The sequence below is a fragment of the Ambystoma mexicanum genome, chromosome 2p (genome assembly GCF_040938575.1).
Source record: "Ambystoma mexicanum isolate Mex_15411 chromosome 2p, UKY_AmexF1_1, whole genome shotgun sequence".
Lineage (NCBI taxonomy): Eukaryota > Metazoa > Chordata > Amphibia > Caudata > Ambystomatidae > Ambystoma > Ambystoma mexicanum.
Window position 1 is genome coordinate 69,345,270 of NC_090923.1, and position 24,006 is coordinate 69,369,275.

At 47.1% G+C, this 24,006-nt stretch overlaps 1 protein-coding gene across 1 annotated transcript in view; it reads right to left on the bottom strand.

Moving 5' to 3' along the window:
* Positions 1-2,738: 2,738 nt before the first annotated feature.
* IHO1 (interactor of HORMAD1 1) overlaps positions 2,739-24,006 on the bottom strand; it is a 209,533-nt gene continuing 188,265 nt past the window's right edge. The window contains exon 6 of the mRNA XM_069646184.1: positions 2,739-2,752. Coding sequence (XP_069502285.1) covers positions 2,739-2,752 — 14 coding nt within the window. The remainder of the gene's footprint in view (positions 2,753-24,006) is intronic.

Genomic DNA, 24,006 nt, shown 5'->3' on the forward strand with positions numbered 1-24,006 from the left:
CATCTATTAAATGGGGCAACTGTGTTCTCTAAACTGGACCTCAACAAAGGGTACCATCAGCTGGAACTACGCAAAAGCTCTCGATATATAACAACTTTCGCCACTCACCTAGGACTCTTCCGCTACAAACAGCTAAGTTTTGGTGTGTCGTCCGCTGCTGAAATCTTTCAGGCAGAAATTCACAACATCATCAAACATGTACCCAACTGCCTAAACTATAGCGGCGACATCCTGGTGTTTGGTCAAACTCAAGAGCAACACGATGATACACTAATGAGAGTGTGCATGGCCCTGGAAGAGGCACGACTCACACTAAACAAAGACAAATGTGAATTTCGCAAGAAAACGCTCCGCTTCTTTGGTCACATATTCTCTGAAAAGGGAATGACACCCGACCCGGAAAAAGTGAGTGCACTCCGAGAAGCCCCGCCACCCGCGACTACATCAGACCTCAGGTCCTTCTTGGGCCTTGCGAGCTACTGCACCCGATACATACGAGATTTCGCATCCATCAGTGAACCCCTCCGAGCACTCACCAAACTCAACACGGAGTTTACATGGTCCCCTCAGTGCCAGGAAGCATTCCAAACGATTAAAGATCGCATATCCGACGCCCAGAATATGGCATACTTCGACCCCAAAAGAACGACAGAACTCATTGTCGACGCCAGTCCAGTAGGCCTAGGCGCCATCCTGACACAACTCGATGACCGAGAAGAAAACAAGAAATATATCATATCTTATGCCAGCCGAAGCCTCTCCAAGACCGAGCAAGCCTACTCCCAGGCAGAGAAAGAGGGCCTGGCCGTGGTGTGGGCCTGTGAACACTTCCATTTGTTCCTATTCGGAAAGCCTTTCGTAGTTGTAACGGACCACCAAGCCCTCATCTTCATTTATGGCAACCCTCAAGCTAAAATGCCACCACGCATTGCCCGATGGGCCCTCCGGCTACAGGACTATCAATTCTCCATCACTCACAGACCCGGAAAAGAACAGAACCCTGCCGACTTCTTCTCGAGACACCCGAAGGACGCGTGTGGACCAGAACCATCCATAGCTGACCAGTACATAAGATATGTCATTCACAGCAACACACCGCAAGGTCTGGACATGGATCGCATCATCAGTGAATCAAACACGGATCAAGGGATACAAACCATCCTCCGATGCCTAGAGACAGGGCGATGGAAGCATGCCAAGCAAATTCGAGAAAACATGAACGAGGATGTCAAGCGGGATCTCACCTGTTTCCTAGCTGTGAAGGAAGAACTGGCAAAATCCGACAAAGGGATGCTGCTAAAAGGAACAAAGCTAGTGATACCGCGCAGTCTGCGCCAGAAGATACTCGAACTTGCCCACGAAGGACATAGAGGAATTGTGTCCACCAAAAGGATGCTGAGGCAGAAAATATGGTTCCCGCAGCTAGATACCGCAGTAGAAGAACTGCTACAAGACTGCCCCACCTGTGCTCTCGTGAAGCCACACACCTCCCCAGAACCTCTAAACATGACCGCACTACCTGAAGGGGCCTGGGAAGAAATAGCCATCGATCACTTTGGGCCCATGGAAGGAGGAGAATACATCCTGGTGGCAGTAGACGAGTACTCAAGATACCCCGATCTACAGATAGTCCCATCAACATCTGCACACCACACCATACCAGTCCTAGATCGGATGTTCGCAACGTACGGAGTACCCAAAGTAGTCAAATCTGACAATGGACCTCCATTCACAGGCCAGGACTTCCAAAGATTTGCCGAATACATGGGTTTCAGACACAGAAAAGTAACACCTCTATGGCCACAAGCCAATGGGACCGTCGAACGGTTCATGAGCAACATCAAACGCACCACACAAATTGCTCGCATCACGGGCGAACCTGTGGAAAAACTGTTATACCAACTCATGCGAGACTACAGAAATACGCCACACAGCACCACGGGGAAAACACCTTCAGAAGTGATGTTTGGGCGAACAATAAGAACAAGAATACCACACGTAGCCATTGAGGAAGACCACTATGCAAGAGATGCAGAAATGAGGGTGAAGGATGCACACATGAAGGAAACCATGAAAAGGGCAGCGGACACAAAACGACAAGCCAAGACAAATGATCTGGCGCCAGGAGACATGGTCATAGTCCGCCAGCCCCAGCCTCGAAAAAACGTAGCCCCATTCAGCGAGGAGCCTCTCATCGTCATCCGCAGGAAAGGATCACTCATCACCGCGGAAGGAGACCGCAGAACCATCACAAGGAACTCTTCCCACTTCCGACGGGTATCGAGAGCCCCAGCCTTAGGTGACACAAACCTGAGTGATGAGCTTAATCCATGGGATGCTCCATATGAAGGAGATAGAGAAGACTCCGAAGGAGAAGTGAATCCTGAGACATGGACAGATCTTTCGACAAGAATAGAAGGTCGACCAACCAGGACGAGGAAAAAGCCCCACCGCCTCATTGAGGAGATGAGCTTAGTTCGACTTGAGGTTTAGTAACGGGGGGATGTGATGTCCTCACTTCCTTATCTAAGGATGACAGTCCTCTGTTTATGTTTGATCCGCGGGCTGCGAACCGCGTATGTTGAAGGGCGGGGTTACCACCTAGAAGTTAGTCTAACGCCGGATCTTTAAGAATAAAGACGTGTTGCACCCCAGCTCCTTGTGCCGCCTCTCCTTTCTGGTATGCATGCATGAAAAGGGCGACACTTGAGTATGAGCGTGAGGAGGTCCACGATTGACTATACCACAAAACCTAAAAAAGGAAATGGAATAGAACAGGATTGCTCCATGAAGAACACAAGCGCCCATCAATCGATATCTGACACAGCTATGTTAGAGAATATACCAGCAACAGCACAACCAATTGAGTCTATTTATTTAACGCCGTCTGCAAAGGACGTTGCAGTTATTGATCTAGATCTTAATGATTCAGTATTCTCTGATAAAATGCTATCGTAAAACCTCTTGAAATCTCCTTTAATGTTTACTGAAGTCTCGCACTCAACATCGAAAACTATAACTACAACCTCAAGTAATGAAGTCAGTATGATACAAACAGACACGCATGGAACCAACACATCCACAGGGACTCACAAATCTGAATTGACAATATAGATCACACTGCAAGCAATGAATTTGGCCATTCAAACACTTGGCAAAATATTGAATTTGGTCAACAAACGATTGGCAGCTCAAGAAGCACTCATGCTCAAAATGCTGTATATACAAGATCTGATGCAACCAAGAACACAATCTCATATGACTTCTAATCACTTAGCACTGCCACCTAATGTACATATAAGATCCATTGCGTGCCAAACGAATAACCAGAATGGGGAAAGGTCACAAACCATCTCGACCCTAAAAAGCGGAAATGGCAATGAGCTTACAAACATCCTGCCTTGCTTTAGTGCCATCATATATGATCCCTCTTGGAACATTGAACCACAGTCACAAGATCCAACTGCGAACGCGAACGCACCCAAGGAACCTATATCCGTCTCTCAGGGGAAACTTTACTCTATTTTTAATGTGGCAGCCTCTAAGACCTCTAAAAATAAGAATCAGTTCGAAATGAGTGGAGAAAATCAGTCAACCAAAACAAGCTGTCACAAAAAGGAAGCAAAAAGTAAAAAAAGCAGAAGTTGACAAAAAATAGTAAAAGTTTTGAATCAAAACTACCAAAAAATAGGAGTGCATCGAAACAACAGGGGAATGGGTCAACAAAACGTTTTATTAAAATGATGTCATTACCCAAAAAAAATAATATAGTCGCAACACAGGCCATCAAGAAGAAATATCTCTCACAAACAGCTAATAAAATGAAAACGTGTTTGGGAGTATTCCAACCTTCCCACCCCCTAGATTATCCCCCATTAGAGGAACTCCTTAAGTTGCTGAAACAACCAAACCTTGATGACGCATCAATTGTGGACAACGGTGGAAAACTATGTAGCCCTGCCCTACGGGCGCTACAACAATATGGTAATAGAAAAGCTGCATCAATTAATGGTCAAGAAAATGTGAAATGAGAAAGGCGATTGATGCATACATGTCGGGATATGTGCAACTCCGCATTCAGATATATAATAAAGTACCTGAGTCTACACTCCTTCCGTGGTCGAACTGTGCCAATCAAGCAATTCCACCCCTGAGAGTCAAAATACATCGGAGCTAGAAAAATCCAAACAAAGTGTGAACCAACAAAGCAATGTAATGGGGCCTTCATTAAATGAAAAAACGATGATGGATGATTTCACAGGGGTGGTTACTCGCTTAATTGAGAATGCTCTAGGAAAACTTAAGACCTCCAATTCGACTGAGCAAAGTGCCTTAAAAATTGAAAAATTAATGAGCAATACTCTGAAAAAAGAAAATGTCAAAAATAATCCAGCGTCATTTTCCTTAGTGTTGTCTTGCAAGCCTCCTCCATCAACTCAGTATGACTTGAATCGTAGAGCGGCAATGGCCATATTTGCAGAAATCCAAATATTAAAAGAAATCAGGTCGAGTAACCTGGCTTTGGTTGAATTCCCTGATACAATGTTTTGAATGCAATTAAACTCTGGACGAACTCGAGAGTAATGCAGAGTCTAATCTGGAGCGCAAAGGAACCTCTGTTTGAATTAGGTTTCCAGTTGAGCTGTGATCAAATCCTTTCTCAAGTGTCTGCATCCTTTAAGAGTCAGCCCCAATCAAATCACAAGACAGTCAATACAGGACGCAATGCCATATGAAATGGCCAGTGTGTTTGCCAATGTAATACGCAACAGATATAAGTAAGCCAAGCTATAAGCACCCAGCCTTTTTCCCTCGTTAGTTGGAACTCACGAGGGTTTAGCATTTAACAAATACCAACCAGCATCAACTAAACAATTATGGTGTTGTACTTCTGCAAGAAACATGGTTACGCATTGCCCCAATATTGGTTGGGAACGAGGTATTCCTGAATCTAGCCGTTAAGTCAATACTGGGGAGGTCTACGTCAGGCCTCGTAACTGCTGTCAAAATCAAAAAAGGTCTTGTATCCAAGCTGTGGGCGATGCCGAATGATTTTATGATGCTGGTAAGAATCGATGCTGGTATGGACAAATATGCTGTCTTGAATGTTTATTGGAACTCTGTAGCCATAAGTGCTGAGTGTTTCCTTAAAGATCTAAATGACTTACTTGATATGGTGGTGGAAGATAACCACACAAGATACCTCATATTAGCGGGTGATCGAATCTAAAGTGTTTGAACATAAAGAGTAAGCAAGTCGATCAGAGGCTGCTTCGATGGAACAGATTAATATCAGATAGAGGCTTGCATATGCTCAATGGTTCATTTGCATCTGATATACCGCCGGCTCCAACTTGGCATAAAGGCTCACTAACCTCAATCATAGATTACATTTATGTTAACTTAAATCTGTGGCCTGACGTCTGTGAATTTAAGATCGTGGATACTAATGCCAGTGATTATAACATGTTGATAATGAAATAGGGCTCACAAATACTACATAATTGTACTTCAAAGATATCAGTGAAGGGCTGTTTGGTGGCTAGTAAGAGAGGAAACCGTCTCTGATGGACGGAGGATGCTTTAGTTCACTTTGATGAACTCTTAGAAACATCGAGAACTGGAGACAATAATACAATATAAAATGTTGGCATCATATATAGCCATGCCATTCAAACATTCAGCAATCGAAAAGATCATACAAAACAAAACAAAATCATTTGCATGTTTTCGATAATAGGGTTCGAATAAAGAAGACTGCATACTGAGCTGAATTAAGGAAACTTAATAGACATCCTCCGAACCTCAGAATGGCTTACTCTAAACAATTGCGTAATGATTATAGGAAATGGGTCAAGAGTCATAGATCTGCTTTGTACCAAAGAGATGGAGCGAGAATGTTGCATACTCTAGCTAGTAAGAACATCTCCAAAATGTGGTCTACAATAAACCAAACTGTAGGTCAGCATCAAATCGTCACACAGACCAGTGTGGTTAGTGTGCAACAGTGGGTAACACACTTTGGTCAACTCTATGCTGCCCCTAAAGAACGCCTAGCCTTGAAATAGCAAAGACACCCATTCCTTTCAATGTATACCTTGATGAGTTGGAGATTCTTAACTTAAAGGCATGGTCTAGTAAAACATTTTATTTAAAAAATAGATAGGCAACATAAAAAAAAAATACTAGCATTCTCTTTTTTAAAACTTCCTATGTAAAATTTTGAGCTCTTCAAGCTCAAAATTCGCAAAAGCAAGCACATGGGCGCATCCATTTTGTGAAATGGAGGCCCTCCTGTGCTGGCTTTTGCTTTTGCGGCACTAATGAAGGAAAAGCCAGCCAGCTGTAGTAAACAAAAGCTACCGCTGGGTGGCTTTCCCTTCATTAGTGCCTTACGCGGAGGACGTGGACCGGAGACCAGAGCAGGAAAGCTGCAGCTGAATCACTAAGCACTAGCTGCGGTTTCTTTTCTAAGTTTTCCGGGCTGGAGCAGCCCGGAAAACTTAGAAATAAAACTGCAGCTTTAAAAACGTTGTATTTATGTTTGCGGTCGCTTTTGAAGCGACCGCAAACATAAATACAACGTTATTGTGTTGGAAAACGCTGCAGTATTTCTTTCCAAGTTTCTCAGGCTCCTCCAGCTCGGAGGAGCCTGAGAACCTCGGAAAGAAAAACCGCAGAGTGTAGAGATGCGTTCGACTCAATCGATCGAACCGTGCTTTAGACAAAATTATGAAAACGAAATTGTCTCTCCTGTCTGTTAGCATTAATTGCCCTCTTTCATAGCAATACATCAATGCGTGTACGAGTTCCGTTAGATGGCGTGTTTACACCACCAATTGCCACGTACAGAGGCTTGAAGCAAGGCTGTGCCTTAGCTTCATTTCTGTTTAACCTCTACATCTTAGACATTGGGGATCATCTCACAGACTGTGTGGGAGAGCCCCCAGAAGTGCTTACAACTACCAAACAGTACGCCACTTGCGATCATTCGATATGAATTAGGACTCACCTCACTCAACTCACATGTATACTGGAAGAGGTGTGCCTATTTTCACAAATCCCTGGAAAATCTAGGTAAACCATCTATATTGCAAATAACAGCCCACAGTTTACTCACATGAAAAAGCGAATACCCACAAAAATGGCGTGAGCGCATTGTGGATGTCTTAAGCAATGCGGGCATCACAATTCAATTACTAATGGAAAATCCTGATTGAGCAAAAATTAAGATATTTCAACATGATTGGGTGGAAAAATTCACGAAATGCTTATCACACAAAGATTTTGACTTTAATTTGTTTGGAACTAAGAGACACGGGATAACGGCTAAATATCTAGTTAAATATCCAGGTATAGTATTTTGCAGGAAATATATGAGATTTAGATTGAATCTGTGGGAGACTCGCGACGTACTACTCAGGAGAAAAGTTATCATGTGTAGCAAAATCATTGCCTATATTGTTTAGACACCACCCAGACCGAAACTTTGAAACATCTATTAGTTGATTGTAAGGTACTAAATAGTGTGAGAAGCAGATGCTCTCCATAGTTCAAGGGTAAAGTAATATTTCTTAATCACCTCACTCAATTGGAAAAATGGCAAATGCTATTATCAAATGCAATTGTTCAATTTCTGAATACTGTTTTACCATCCACAGAGTGCAAAACAATCTGCAATAATTCTGATTAATGACCTGATTCAGTAGTAAAAAATAGGAAATATGTTTTGCTATTTAGCAACTATCTTGTTGAAGATTATTAATTTTGAATATGTCTGAGAATGATTTTAACATTTTTCTCTCTCTTCTTTTTGCCCTTGTACATATTTGTATAATTGGTACATAAATGTGATGTTATATTTATTGTAAATAAGCTAAAATATTGTAATGAAGTGTCTATTTGTATCTGTAAGAATAATTTGAAAAGTTGATACATCAACTAGCCAAATAAAACATTTTTTTTTTAAAAAAGATGCTCATCATCCTACCTGAAAATTCTGATTCCACAGTATCGCTCGGTTAGAGCACTGCAGTCATCTAACAGAGGGCTGATTATCTGATTATCTCAAAAGAGAGAAGGGTCTCAGCAGATCCTTCCAGGTCAAAGCTGCCAAATTTGGGAATACTCTCCCTCTTCCCATGATGCAAGACCACAATAGTCTGACTTTTGAAAAATACTTAAAAACCAGGTTATTCAAGTAAATCCGTACCCTGGTCCAGTCTCCTATGAACCTGTCCCATGTTATCTGTTTGTCGGCTTGTGTTTATGTCACACCCCGATGCCTAATGAATCCAGTTGGTGCTGTAGGCTAATTGGGATCTGATCGAGAAGGACAAGGTCGTCCACATATAGGAGGTAGCACACCGCCCTTCCATTTATTCTCAGCGGAAAGCCTCTTGCCCCACTCAAGGTGTCCATTACATCAGATATAAACAAGTTGAATAGGTTGGGGCCAAAGGGCATCCCTGTTTCAGACCCCTCCTAGGGCGATAGGAGAGGGCGCTGCGGAGCAGCAGCAGATGAGGACGTAGGTTCTCAGAGCTTTGTGAGGCCGAATACATCCTGTTAAGTATCCTGTTTAAAGTTGCTTGTTAACCACTTCCGGTGTCTACACCGTGCGGAGGAAGATGCAGGCGGCCACCCGGTGTAATTTCAAAGTAGCTGAAGGTCAGGAAGTAGCTGAGGGGGACGACTGCTGTTAAGGACGACAGAGGATCGGGGTCAGCGGCCGCCATATTATCCACGCATTGAGGACATCCCACCTAGTGCTGGCCCACCAATCTCCAAGTGTGAGAAGAGGCAGTGGATGTACGGAGCAGGCTGGTACAGCATAATAAGCTGAGCGGTCCTGTGAAGTGCAGTGCAAGCTTCTGGAGCCTGCCGCGGGGTCCTGTGCAGACGGCAGGCGGTGATTGGCATCAGCTCAGCCTAGGGGTGCTGCAATTGCAAGTGGCGACGGCCTGTATGGGGGCTGCTTGAATATAGACTCCTGCCTGGAAATCAAGGGAGGTATTGGAGCTGACTACAGGCGCTGGAGCAAAGGTTGTGGTAGCGGCCACCAGTTGGGCACTGGAACTGTTCCCCTGAACACCCGGAGCTGACAAATGAGGATAGGGGGGCTGGGGGAGAGTGGTGGCAGCACCCCCAGCACACTGGGATGCAGGAATCCCTACAGCTGTGCACGGCGATGGCAGTGCATCTCAACTTTTGGCCATTTGTGTGCAGTCAGCAGTGCATCAGTTCGGGTCACACGGACCCATGGACAGTGCTGGGTTGGGGAGACACACAGACTCAGTGGTGGGGCAGACACTGAGGAGGAAATCCGTGGATGACCAGCTGACGAGGAAGGCCTGAAGCCCCACAGGAACTGCAGTGAGCTGTCTGGGAGGTGGGGACCATGGGAAGAGAGACGCAGGCGGTGCAGCCACTGTCAAAATATTGTTTAGCTGGGGTGGAGGTGCAACGGCAGAAGGAAGGTCATGCTCCTGCTAAAGTGATACTAGGGAATTGACACAGCCAAGGCAAAGCACTTAAGAAGGTTCAGGGGCGGTGCTGGGCTAGCCTGTGCTAGCCTGTTGTGGGGGGTGGCAGAGAGGGACCCTGCTGTACGTGCACCCTGATTCCCAGCAGTGAGAGCCAGCAACAGGGGGAATCTTAAGTGAAGGAGCACCCTGAGAAGGAAGAGGTGAGGCCTGGTTGGGGGGGTGCACACTACTGGTGAGCCCCTCCTATTTCAGTACAGATTGGGCCCCTGGATCAGTGTGGACTGTATGCAGCGGATAGATACCCACCGCGAGGCACGGACGAGAAGTGGTGGAACTTGGGGGCCCTAAGAACTGTGGCACCACCAATAAAGGGGGCAGACTCCGAACCAGGGGGCACCTGGGTGGTGGTAACAGCATGTTCAATTGAAAGGCCTTGCAGTGTGCGTCAACCCTGACGGGACAGGTAGAGAGGAGGGGAGACGCAACAACAACGGCCTGGAAGGGGAATTGAGGGGAACATAATACAGCTACAAAGGCCCCCAGTGGGAAGCTTGGAACATAAAAAGTGGGCAGAAGAGGAGAGGAGCCTGACGCTGCGGGATACTAAAGGCTTGCCACTGGGACCCCTCCCATTGTCACAACATGGCGAGAGAAAAGGGAAAAAACCCTTGCAGCAGAGCAACATAGACCAATTTTCAGTCAACAATCCCGTTGCAATACAGCAACCCTCAAAGGGCACAGTTGGTAAGGAGAATCTGACCAAAGAACCAGCTATTTCGCTGAGTGACATAATGGGGGCCATCGCTGAGTCCCGGTCTTTGGTGGAAGAGAAAATTGACGGGCTTGCCTCAGAGGTTTCCTTTTTGAGACAGGATGTTCGCGTATAATCCTCCAGGGCAGAAGCTGAAAGTCTTGAAGAGCAGGGCAGATCGAGGAGTAACAACATCTGCATCCTAGTCTGCCAGAGAAAGGGGAAGGGCCCTGTATGGAACTCTTTTTAGAGCAGTTGCTCGCGTGGCTAATGGCTCTGAGGAATCTATCTTTTTCTCGGTGGAGAAGGCCCATCGGGTGCCAGCGGGGAGGCCCGTGTAGGGTGCCCACCCAAGTACTGTCATCGCAAGGCACCTAAATTTCAGGGACACAGACGCCCTTCTGCAGATGGCAAGGGCGAAGGGCCTGATCACATATAATGTCTCGCGTATTTGTCTTTTCCCCCCCACTACACGAGTGAGGTGCAATGGCCGTGACAATCCTATGACTCCATCAAGTGTAAGCCACTCTCTAGTGGTATTAAGTGTGCCATCTGCTTCCCCTCGCAACTGATAGTGTACCACAGGATGAAGGCACTCCTCTTTGGCGCACCGCGGGTGATGTGGGAGTGGTATGAAACCAACATCCACTGTCAACAGCCCTTAGGACACGACAGTCCATCTGCTAGCCACAGTCGGAACTGGTGCCCTCCTCGGCCCTGCTGTTTTCACGCGCAAGTTCCGGACGGGCCTGGTCAACAGGAGCTTCAATTGGGGAGAAGTGCAGGGTGGGAGGAGTTTGGGGTGTTTTTTATTTTTTTTGGTTGATGGGAGTTGAAAATGCTTGGCTATGGCGGGAGGTTCTCGGCAGGGCGGGTCCAGATGGGGCCTTATACATGGAAGATGCAGGAGAGTGGGAACCCAAAATGGGTAAGGCCCGGTTTATGTACCTACCAGAGGATGGCACAAGATAAAGGAGTCACATTTTTAACTTGGAATGTGAATTGGATGTGCTTGGGTATTAAAAGGAAGCTAATACTGAAGTTCCCCAATAGGCACTCTCCAGATTTTGCCCTCCTCACTGAAAACCATCTGGCGGGATCACAGTGTAGGTTCTTTATATGCACAAACTACAGGGTGGCCTTTCATGCTGGCTTCGCTACGGAAGCGAGAGGCACCATGATCCTGATACACAAAAGGGTGCCATTTGCGGTCACAAAGGTGCAGACCGAACCTAGGGGAAGGTTTCTGAGGATCCGGGGGGCACCTCTGGGGAGCCATGTGGGGTATTGTAGCAGTTTATGTACCTTTCCCCCTCACACGGGACCTCCTTAATGACTTCCAGAAGCTCATAGTGATGGGGGAGGTCGGAGAGAGCGAACCTTGGAGAGGATTTCAATGATGTGATGTAAATGGGTCTTGATAGGTCTCACATAGGCAGTAGGAATCCAGAGCTCCCCACCAAACTTTGCTCTTTCACCAGGGCTATGAACTGGCGTAGATACTTGGAGATGCCTGCATGCAGGACATGCCAGTTACTCCTTCTCTGGGGCTCCTTCCTCCTTATCCAGGCTGTATTACCTTTTCATCCCGCTGGGAGACAGTCACAGGCTGCTTTCGGCACAGTTTCTAGTGAGGGGGATATCGGACCATTCTCCAGTACTCGTCACGCTGAAGAGTGGGCATGAGTCACCTGCACTCACGTGGAGGCTAAACTCGGATTATTTGGGCTTCCCAGAGTTTACTAAGGCTCTATTACACACTACACAGAAATACTTCTAGGTGAATGAGGGTACAGTGGATAACGCGGTTATGGTTTGCGAGGGATACAAAACGGATCTCAGGGAGGGCGATCTCGTTAGTACCGGAACAATGCAGGCAACACACGCAGGCAGTGGGGAAAGCAGAGGTGGCCTGGGCCTCAAGGGGAACATCTCAAGTTGCGGGTGGCTCAAGAAACCCATAGGAATGTCGCACTAGAAAGTGCAAAGCATGCATACTGGCTCAACTTAGTCAAATACATGAGGCCGGGGACAAAGCAGGGAAGATGCTAGACTAGTTCGAGCATAGAGGGCAAGGGGGTTTGGAGAGCCCTGCAGAAGGGCACCGGGGAGGAGGTCATGAAAGACACTGATATAGGGCCTCATTACACGGTAGGCGGTAGCCATGGCGCTATTAGCGCCATGGCTACCCCCTTACCGCATTACGGGTCCGTGTTCCCAGAATAGGGACTTACCAGGTCATTCCGACCTTGGAGTACCCGGTAAGTCCCCATTCCGGGAACCATTCCCCATTCCCATTCGAACCCCCATAGGGCTCAATGGGAATGGGGATGGAGCTAATAACGGTACCGCAATTTGCGGTACCGTTATTAGCTCTGAAGTCCCTCAACGGGTCCCTTCCATAACGCCTGGTAAAATCAGGCGTTAGGGACGGGACCCGCTAAGGGACCTCGTAGTAAGGCAGTAAGGGATTACCGGCACTGGTGCCCTTACCGGTGCTGGTAATCCCTTACCGCCTACTATGTAATGAGGCCCATAGTGTCCCGCCCCGCCGAACAGGAAATGGAGAGCCGAGAGGAGCGCATCCTGTCGTGCTCCCACAGCAGACAGACAGCAGTGGAAAGAGTTTCAAACTGATATCTCGGAAGAAGAGTTGGTGGTGCTATCTCCCAATTGCAGTCAGGGAAGTCCCCAGGTCTGAATGGTTTCACTGTGGAAATTTGGAAGAAACTGGGTGAGGCGGTGGTAGCACCACTACACAGGTTATTTCAGCAGTGTAGGAGAGACGGTACACTGCCAGACGAACGTTGAAAGGCACGCATATTAGTTCTTCCCAAGCCACCAGAATTTTGTGCCTCCTACAGACCCATATTGCTAATCACTGGGCAAGCAAAAGTTCTGGCAGGCGTCTTGGAAAATTTCTTATTGAGGGTCATAGGACGCCTTGTCCATCCGGATCAGTACGGGTTCATGCCATCTAAATCGACTTGCATGAACTTGCATAGAATATAATTGGCACTGGGTCAGGCCTCTACGATATTGGGCCTCGTGGGCTCTACTGTCAGTAGATTTTGAAAAGGCGTTTGATTCAATGTTTTGGGAATTGCTATGGGGAACTATGGAGAGCATGGGCTTCGGGGAAAACTTTCTGAGTTGGGAGTGCCTACTATACAAATCACCCGTTGCAGAGATGCGGGTCAATGGGTTCGCTCTAAGACAGTTCCTGTGGGGCGTGGAACAAGACAGGGATGTCCTCTCTCGCCCTTGCTCTTTACCCTAGCAGGGGAACAGCTAGATTGCAGCTTGGGTCAAGCAGGGAGTCAATGGGTTTCAATTGGCCCTGGGGAGGTGCAGAGAGAATATCTCTATACGCAGACAACCTATTAATATACATGGAAAACCCATCAGAGTCCTGTCCGGTGGTGACGAAGATACTAAGGGACTATCAGGGTGCCAGCGGCCTGAAGATCAACTGACAGAAATCAGTTTTTTTACAGGGATAGAATGCGGCGCACGACTGCCTAAGTGTCTAGGACAGGCTTCCGATACTTCAGGATTCGCTGGGCGACCAGCTTGTGACATTTCCCGATTTGAATCTAAACCCGATCATTGGCAAGTTTAAGTTGGATGTCGCTCACTAGCAGTCTCTTCCGCTGGGCCTGTTGGGGAAGGCGGCCCTTTTCAAAATGATAGCACTGCCCAAATTTTGTACGTGCTGCAGAATGCGCCACTCCCGATATCCAGGAAGGTCTTTAAGGGCATTGATTGGGCGCTTAGGGAGCTTCTTTGGGGAGGTAAACAGACTTGCATTGACCTTAAGACCCTCGAGTGGTCTGTTTGTGAGGGGGGATTTGGCCTTCCCAGCCTGCAGCAATACTACCAAGCGGCACAATTAGGAGTAGTTAACGAGTGGCTGTACGGAGACCCAGGGCTGCCTTATATTATATCTGAGCGGGGCTGGATGTGGGGGAGGACCCCATTGCAGGTGATATATGGTAAGGAGGGGAACAGAGGGGAACTCCCATTTATTTTAGCACATGTGCGGCAGGTGTGGAAGGAGGTATATATGCACATCGGTTGGAGGGGAAGGCCGGCTCAAAGTCAACCCTTGTGTGGCAATGCATATCTCCCAGAGCTTCTTAAGATGGGTCACTTTATGCGGTGGGAGAGTTTGGGGATCCGGTGCCTGGTGGACGTTGTACATGGGGATGGTATCCTTCACTTCGAGCAGCTGCGGGAGAGGTTTTCCCATGTCAGCTGCAAACATTTTAGGTACATACAGTTGTCGCATGCTGTGAGTGCCCAGTTCCCGATCTTGAGTGAGATCCAACAGTTTTCCCCATTCGAGGCAAATTTACTCCGCGGGCGAAACGAGACAAATGTCATGTTCACGTTATACCAAGTAAGCAATGTTAATGGGACTCAGGAATTATCCAGCCTCAAGGATAGCTTGGAGGGAGATGTAGTCTCTATGGAATCCGAGGAATGGGTTGAGAAGAATGAAACTGGTTACAACACCACCCTTTTTAGGAAAGCTACTGACCGTAATAACTTCACCGCGTGAGCTTTCACCAACAGAGCCTGCTCAAAAATCTTCCGTACAGCCAACTTTTACGTGTTAAAAAAATTGTCAGCGACCCGGAAGAGTGCATAACACAACAACACGAAATGAAAGAAAAATTCTTAGCACGTGGCTATAAAAGAGAAGAACTGGATTCAGCAGCCCAAAGGGTTAATATTCTTGATGGCGATACAATGTTGTCCACTCCCAAGAAAACCAAGAGGGAACTCAAATCACCTGTATATGTCTCAAAATTTTCCATACAGAGTAACAAAATCAAAAAAACAATTAAGAGACACTGGAACATCTTCAAGAACGACACCAGGGTACAAAACCTGTTCAGTAAATTACCAGTGTTTGCCTATCAGAGAAGAAGAAATTTGAGGGACGAACTAGTGCACACAAGAGCACCATCTAAAGAACCCATCACACAACGCACTGGAACATATCCTTGTCTCCACTGCACGAATTGCAATTCGGTGATTAAGGGAAAAGTCATATACCACCCACGCACAGTCAAACAAATCTTCCTCAAAACATTTGGCACCTGTGACAGTGCCAACATAATCTATGGCATCAAATGCCCGTGTGGGAAGTACTATGTGGGTCAATCCACCAGGCCGGCCAAAACACGGTGGAATGAACATCGATCTTGCATCCGCAATGCTAACCCTAATTCCGCTGTGGCCCGTCATTGGGTCGCCAATAGCCACAACCTAACACAAATAAGATTCCTTATCCTCGAAGTTTTGACGATAAATAACCCACATGAAGATTTGGGTTTGCGGCTTAACCGCAGAGAAACTTTTTGGATTGACAAACTTGGCAGCCTTATACCCAATGATCTCAACGAGGAGATCAATTATCATTGCTTTATATGAAATGTCATTTATTTCCTGTTTTGATAGATGCTTGATCTTATCACCAATGATACGAATATGAGATATTTGTGCTTCACCACTATTTCAAAATTGTGCATGGCGTTTTTAAGTATTTGTTCTAGTTTACGGACCTTTCACTTTTCGTTGAGTGCGATTTTACATTGGAAACTTACCGGTAATTTTCTTTATGCATTTGTTTATTGTGAACACCTAGCTTTCCCGGTTTACTTTGTTTGTTTCGTAGTGTTCTTTCTCTCTCTGCAGGTGCTTGCTTTCAGGTAATCTGGCATCAAAGAACCAGACACGGTGAGCGTTACGCTGCCCACAGCAAAATAACGCAAAGCATGTTCTGCTGTTTGGGTGCGGTTTAAATAGTCTCTTGTAAAGAAGTCCAGGTAAAATAGTATCAGGCCTGCCACACCCAAAGTAGTCCAGGTAAAGTAGTCCCAGGCCTGCTACACCCAAAACACTAGACCGCATAGCTCAGTTCCTTGCAACTGAGCTATGTGTGTGCCTCCATGTTGGCTGAACTCCGCCAAGTTAAATAGTCCCAAGTAAATAGTCCCATTCTAATGTTGGTCTTCATGATGGTTATGAGCCTGGCGACAAAGGCGCCAGGACTCACTCCAAGAGAGTCTTGGATGAGATTTTAAGGCCTTTGACCTGGCCCTAACTGGAAGGCTGACTTGCCAGTGAGGGCCAGGGGCAAGGGTCATGAAAACAATGCAGAGGGTTTTAAATTTAATCCTTGCATCCACTGGGAGACAATGAAGGGATTTCAAGGATAGAGGGATACAATCCCAGGGCTGTTCCCCTTATTGGCATCCACGCCCTACATACATTTTGCAGGCTTTCTCCCGCTCGCGCATACTCTTCAGGTGTACATGTCATATAGATGCAGCCCCCGTCCCCTGCTAAATCTACCATACTTCCATATACATTTCAGGATCTGGAGGAGGGACAATGATTGTGTGGTATAGCCTGCCTACTTCATCCCCATAAGGTATAGGGTCCATGGGGGGGATGGACTAGTCAGTTTGCACTTCTACCTCCTTTGTGCTATGAGGTACTTTTGAAAGGCAAATTGAAACCATCATCATTGTGCTATTAGGTACTGCTTTGGCACAGCATTGAAGTCCCAATTGGCACGCGCAAAAAAGAACCAGGATAAACACGATGATAGGCACCAACATCTTCCGCAGGGCCCCCAGCCAGGACGGGGCCCAGCTGAAAGCCATTGTACCCAGTCCTCCTCTTGAACACCAGCTTCTTTATTCATCTTGGCCCCTAGGTCGTGCACTGTAGCTATGACATGTGACAGGGTCCCATTTCCTGCATCTTCTGAAGGCATGACTGTGCAATATGGACACCCAATCATTCTGCACACACCTCCTTCCATTGCCGTCAGCATATCCAAGACGTAAAGATTCTGAATCATCATAAGCCTAAGTGTGCGCAGCTCGACACTTATGACGTTGAACCCCTGCTCAGTATCATTTGCCAAATGGACCAGTTCCCAGAGCCGGGTAGCAATAATGATGCAAAGAATGTCTCTGCCGAAATGAACAACTTGTATTCTTCCGGTATTTCTTCAAGCAGTGTCGATGAGTCTTTGGATAGATAGTTTGATGTTCTCTTTTTTCTTCGAGCTGGTCATATGGCTTCTTCCCAGGGAGGATTCAAAACTATGGTGATGGCAGCGTGTTTTGTGCTATGATCATTGGGGATACTGTCAGTGCCTTGTAGGGCAGTGCCCCCCTTGCAAGTGTTCTTCGGGGACTACTAGTAGTGCTGAGTGTAGCGTGACCAGCAGACAATAGCCCCTCCATGGTGGTGGGACGTGCAAGTATGCTTGTTGGCCACACACCCAGTAATAGTCCATCAGTGCTGCTTTGGCTCTCTTTAGATCTAGAATCAATAATAGTATGTTGCATCCCTTGTAGGAGCCGACAAAGGCAGTTCCTTCGCTGAAAAAGCACAACTCATAGTTCTTCTCTTGGTGCACTTTCACTGGCTTCTCCATTACTGCAATCCATGTCAGTTTTGTAACATGCTCTGTCCATATTTGTGCACATGTTCTTTCCAGGGTGGCCATTGTTTTTTCTTGTTAACCCAGGAGGTCTTCAGCTCGGCAAGTGAGGGTCATTTCCTGCCACTTGTTATTAACATACTTTGCTCCTTCGATCGCCAAATATGGTTGCTATAAAAAGTTGGTATTTGTCAGATAGGCTTCGCATTTATGGGATCTAAATCACCAAGTTGTAGATGCACGTTGTGTTCCTGAGAGGTGCCTTTTAGCCAACATAGGACAAGATCAATCAGGCGCTGTGCCTCTATAATTGATACATCTTGTGGTACTAGAGCCATGGGTGCCCCCGATGTAAGCAGTATCAATGAGCAGACATAGCAACTACTATTGGTTGTTTGTCTACCCACTGCATTCATGTCAGAATACCAACAATTTGAGTTCTCGGGATGATGAATATCTTTGACAGCATCTAGGCCTAGGCTATGGTATACATCATATTTGGACCTTCGTACTTGTCCTTTTATCCTATCATGGTGCGATATATATCTCCTATGCTCTTGCAAACAATGGTGCTACTACTATTTGTGCTACAAAAGAGGTTTTTAATGGTGGGAAGCAATATTTCAAACATTTAACTCGTACATACGGGCACTGGTGTTACTTGCTTGGGACCTGTTATACATATATACAGTTGTATTTGGCAGTTCAGTCATATTGAGAAGTGTGCTTTTGTTTGGGTTACCCCACCCCACCCTCTTGCCCAGATAAAAGATGACCCCAAATATATTCTTAACATTAGCATAAGGAAGGTGAACAAGATAGCAGTAAAGTGCAGGCCGCATTGATAAGAATACATTCTAGTAGAACTAATAACATTTCTATCGTTATGCAATGAACAATTTCACGTTGAATGATTCATCTTCTTTCTCTTGTAATGGGAACAAAAGCAGGTACGAAATAGGGATGGTAGGGCAAGGGGAGGGAAGGGGGAAAGGGAGGGAGGAGAAAGGGGAGAGATAGAGAGAGCGTTTGTTTTAATTTACAGAGCTTATGCCTTTAGCAGAAACGGATGTCTGGCATCTATGCCATAGCTCTCAACTCACCCGCTTTTGGCGGGTGTCACCCGCCTTGCAAAGGGCTGACTTACCCGCCAAGCCTGCACGCCCATTCATTCCAATGGGCGTCTCACCCGCCAGAAACAAAATCGGGTGATTTCACCCGCCTTTGCGAGACAAATGGTTGAGAGCTATGTCTATGCACATGCCCTTAGATTGGCAGCATTAAGCTAAGTAAGGTGAGGTAGACTGGTTGTGTTAGTTTAGGGTCCTAGTGAGTAATTTAGCGGTGCCCTGCAAATGTCTGTAAGGTGTATTCAATATCAAAGCCCTTTCACCTTTACTGCGAGAGGGGTGGAAAACACCACTTTGTAGGGCCCGTGGAACCTGGGATTGTTCCACTTGCGTACACAGCTCCTTACATACACTAGTTCCCCGGGCAACAGTGGTTGATCGCCCTGTTGAAGCAGATCGGGAGTCACTGGTAGCCTGATCGGTGGACACACCGACAGGTGTTGAAGTTCTAAGAACCAGAACCTGGCCGGCCACCACAGGGCTATGAGCAGAAGCGAACAGTACACCGTGTTCTTTAGCTTGCAAATCGTCCGATGAATTAGCAGCAGAGGCGGGAAAGCACAGGCCCTCATGTTGTGCCAAGGATTCTCGAGAGCGTCCCCCAGAGAGGAGGCTCCCAGGCCGCTCCTGGAGGCATACAGAGGAAGCTTCTTGTTTGCTGATGTCGCGAAGAGGTCCACCTCCGGCGTGCCCCAATGAAGGAAAATCCATGAGAGGATCTCCGCCTTCAGCTCCCATTCGCAGATGACCATCGTCCGCCGACTGAGGGTGTCTGCCGTAATGTTCTGCTGGCCCGGGATGTGGACTGCTACCAGCCAGACACCATGACGAATCGCCCACTCCCAAATCTGGATGGACAGGTCCACAAGCGGGGGAGACTTGGTGCCTCCTTGCTTGTTGATGTAATACTTTGACACCACATTGTCCGTGCGGATACGGACCACTTTGTTGGCAATGACCGGTCTGAATGCTTTGAGCACCAGGAAAATTGCCAGGAGCTCCAGATGATTTATATGAAGGAACTTGTCCTGAGGTGACCAAAGGTCCGAGACCGGAAGAATATCCAACATCGCACCCCACCCTAGTAGGGAGGAGTCGATCGTCACTGTCACCATCAGGGTTGGGTCCTGAAAACCCACACCCACCGAAAGGTTGCTGAGAGACGACCACCACTCCAGGTCCGTCGTCATGGAAGCCGGAATCAAAATCAACTTGGAGTCCGGATCCACAGCCTGACGCCAGGACCTTCGAAGAGCCATCTGAGTCTGCCTCATCTTGAGACGAGCGAGAGGTAGAGCCAAAACGCACGAGGCCATGAGGCCCAGAAGCCTCTGGAACCACCAGGCCGACATGCTCTCCGACTATGCAAACATCTGACATGTGGCCAACAGATTCGCCATTCTGTCCCCGGTCCGGTAAACCCTGCAGTCGATCATGCTCCAGCGAAAACCCAGGAAAATCAAGTCCTGAGAGACCGTCACAGAAGATTTCTAACAGTTCACCGACAGCCCGAGATAGAACAAGAGCTGGAGGAGGGACTGAAGATTGCATGAGGCTTTCAGCGGGCAAAGGCTGCGCAGGAGCCAATCGTCTAAGTACGGATAGATACACAAGGATACCCTGCAGAAGAAGATGGGCCGCGATCACTGACATCATCTTCGTGAAGACACGCAGTGCTGAGCTGAAGCCAAAAGGAAGCACTCGGAACTGGAAATGCTCCTCTCCCCCCGAGAAACAGAGTTAACTCCTGTGTGGATTCCAGATCAGTATATGCATGTACGCATCCTGAAGGTCCACCACACTGAGCCAATCGCCCATCTGTAACGAGGACGGTATCTGGCTGGGAGTGATCATCTTGAATTTCTCTTGGGATAGGAAAAGATTGAACTGGGAAAGGTCTAGGATGGTGCGCAGGCCAGCCTGGTTGGGTTTGGGCACCGTAAACAGTCGGGAGTAGAAGCCCTCCCCTCACTCCCCTAAGGGAACGGGTTCCACTGCTCTGAGTTCCAGCAACTTCTGAACCTCGGCTCTGAGGTAGGGCGACCCTGACTGCTGAAAAGGAGGTTCAATATTTCCCTCCTGTTTTGTAATTGTTTCCCTTTTTTATTTTGCAATCAGAAAAATAGACACGTGTTCTGGCATATGCCTGTCAAATGAGCCCTGCTCTGGCCACGAGCGGTGCAACCCCCATCCCCTGGTCTCCGTCACCCACTGGTTGTGATATTTCTTGATCCTGTCACTGTACAACGGCAGGGCCTTGCACATGCACTTTATGGGCGTTTCCCGCCCATGTGCGTGTCTCTGTGTGCTTGCTTAGTCGAGCTATGCCTGTGCTAATGTGCCGCAGTTATGCAGATGTCATCAAAAACACAGTTCAACTCCCCCACCCCCTGTTTAACCACACAAAAAATCAAAAGATGTAATTTCTTCACCCAGCCCCCTGCTCTCTGTTGGGATTTCTTGTTTATACAAACCACACCCCCCTCACCCACACACACACACATACAAGCCACACGGCGCCTCACCTGGGCCTCCTCCCTATACAATAAAAATACACTAATAAAACAAGTTAAAATAACTAACTAAAATAACAATCCGCACTATGCACGAGCTCTCCAACTATACAGAGCTCCTATATATTTCCTCTTTTCTTCTTCGTTAAACAACAGTTCTGGCGTCACCTTTCCCCCTCAATCGGGGAGGCTCCCTTTCTTCTTGTTTCCTTTTCCTTATTATTCTCCTCAAAAAATTAATAAAACCAAAAAACACAATAAACCACAAAGATGCCACACTCCCAAAGGCATTCGACACGTGTTCACACTTTTCACACTTCCCCATACCGCTATCCCCAACTTGTTATCCCTTGCAAGGTTATACTCACTTAGCGCGTTCACCCAAACTCCTCCGTTCATTGGGTTCCAACAACCGGCCTGCACCTCTCCTTGGGGCTGCACACGCTCCAATGAGCAGTCAGGATTCTGCAAAGACGGCTCCGGCATGGTCAGTAGGAAGTATGCGTTTTTGGGGCTGGTTGCTGTAGGTGGGCGTGGCCCTTCCGGAGATATTGCCTGGAAACTTCTGCAGGTTCAGGTGCGCTGGAATCACATCGGGGTCAACAATTGAAGGCACACCCCTGTACCCTCACGCCAGAAGGAATACAACCCGCTACGGAAAAAGGCCAGATTGCTTGCAAGGATAACAAGTTTTAAAGTAGTCTGCTGCTCGAGAACGTTTTGCCAGAGTCTTTATGAACAACACATTATAAGGGTACACAACGTCATGACAGACATCATTGTATAGGGTCGAATGTCGCACAGCTGGTTGGTGGGGGATGCCAGGATATGATTGGCTCCAGTCTCGTCCGCAGGGCTCGTCTTTCCAGGGACTGAAGGTCAGGCTTTTCACCTGCTGCAGTTTCAGAGTTACTATTGTAGGATGACACTACTACATCATTATGGCATGCATCGGGGAAACTTGGGGACTGGTGTTAAGATGGATTTCTGAACTCTGACATGGTGGGCAGAGGTTCAGAAAGCCAGTCTAATTTCTTGGAACAGGGTAACCTTCCAGAGAAGCCAGACCAATCAAGGTAGCATTGGCGACGGTCAAGACTAGGGGCCTGATCACGACTTTGGCGGTAACACCAGCGGTATTACCGCCGGTGGAATTAGCCCTACCGCCGAACTCCCCGGCGCTAATAGCGAGTTTGGCGGTAATGTAATTCCCCATTCCCCATTGAGCCCATTCGGGAATGCCCCATTCCCCATTGGGCTCAATGGGGAACATTCGCGCTCTTACGGCCGGCGGATTTCCCACCGGCGGTAATAGCGCAAATTTTCGGCGTATTTCCCCCCATCCAAGAGCTGCGACGAAACCCCCGAAGTCCTGATTTGGTGGACCCTTAAATCCGGTGGTAATAGCGCGACCGCCGGATTTAAGGGTTACCGCCAAAGTCGTGATGAGGCCCTAGGTCTGAGGAGGGGTGAGGTTGATCGAAATCCCACAATGAGCATACACAGTAAACGACACTATAAATTACTTTCAGTCAGGTGTATATATCAAAAATACATATACATTTATTAAAGGCCTTTTAAATCAAACATAAAGCAAATATCAGCAGTAATAACTAAACCAACACAACACTATTAAACATATGTACAGTAACCAATGGCCTAAAGGAATAGGGCACAGTAAGGGTCCACAACCTGTGAAGAAAGGGAGCAAACAGTGCAAATATACTTTAGGCAGTCCTTCACTTATCAAACCCTAACTGAGAGGCAGTCCATTCCCTACGATGAGAGGAGCATTATGCTCTAAAGTACTTTTGGATGCAGGTGCACACGATCGTGCGGTTGGGCAAATACAGGGTCTTTTGCAGGGCTGTAATAGCTCAGGAAGCGGATGAGGCAGTGAAACATAAGTTCCCACTATTCGAGGATGGTCTCCCCAACAGGGCAGAATCGAATCCAAGAGTTGGGAATATCTCGGTAGCGCAGGCTACCTTGATAAAGAGTGGCCCTCAGAGGGCAAACAACAAGCATGGTAACAGGAGATCCCATTTTCTCCTCGGGGGTTCTTCCAGAGCCCCAATCATGCTTTTGAGAGTTCTATTAAACCTCTCAACCAAGCCATTGGTTTGGGATTGGTATGCTGAGGAAAATATATAAGCAACCCCACACTCCCTCCACATGGCTTGCATATACTTAGACATAAAGTTGCTGCTCCTATCAGAACCAACTTATTTAGGGAAGCCAGCCCTAGAAAAATATGCCAAGAAAAGCTTTGCAACTGACTTGGTAGTCACAGTCTTCAATGGGATGGCCTCAGGATACCTGGTGGCATGGTCGACCAGCAACAGGATAAACCTAGTGCCCGAGGATATTTGGGGGTCAGTAGGACCAACAATGTCAATCCCCACTCTTTCAAATGGTACCCCACAACTGGGAGTGGTACCAAAGGAGCTTGGATTGTTGTGCCACTTTTCCCAGATAACGGGCATGTACCACAACTCCTGCAGTGACTTTCTACTTGCACCCCTATCTTGGGGCAGTAGAAGTGCATGGCTAACCTTTGCTTGGTTTAAAAAAAAGTTTTAGTTGTATATGGTTGCAAAAACCTTTACAAAAAAAGGATTTTCTTTTTCATTAAACTGAAAAGATAGCATAA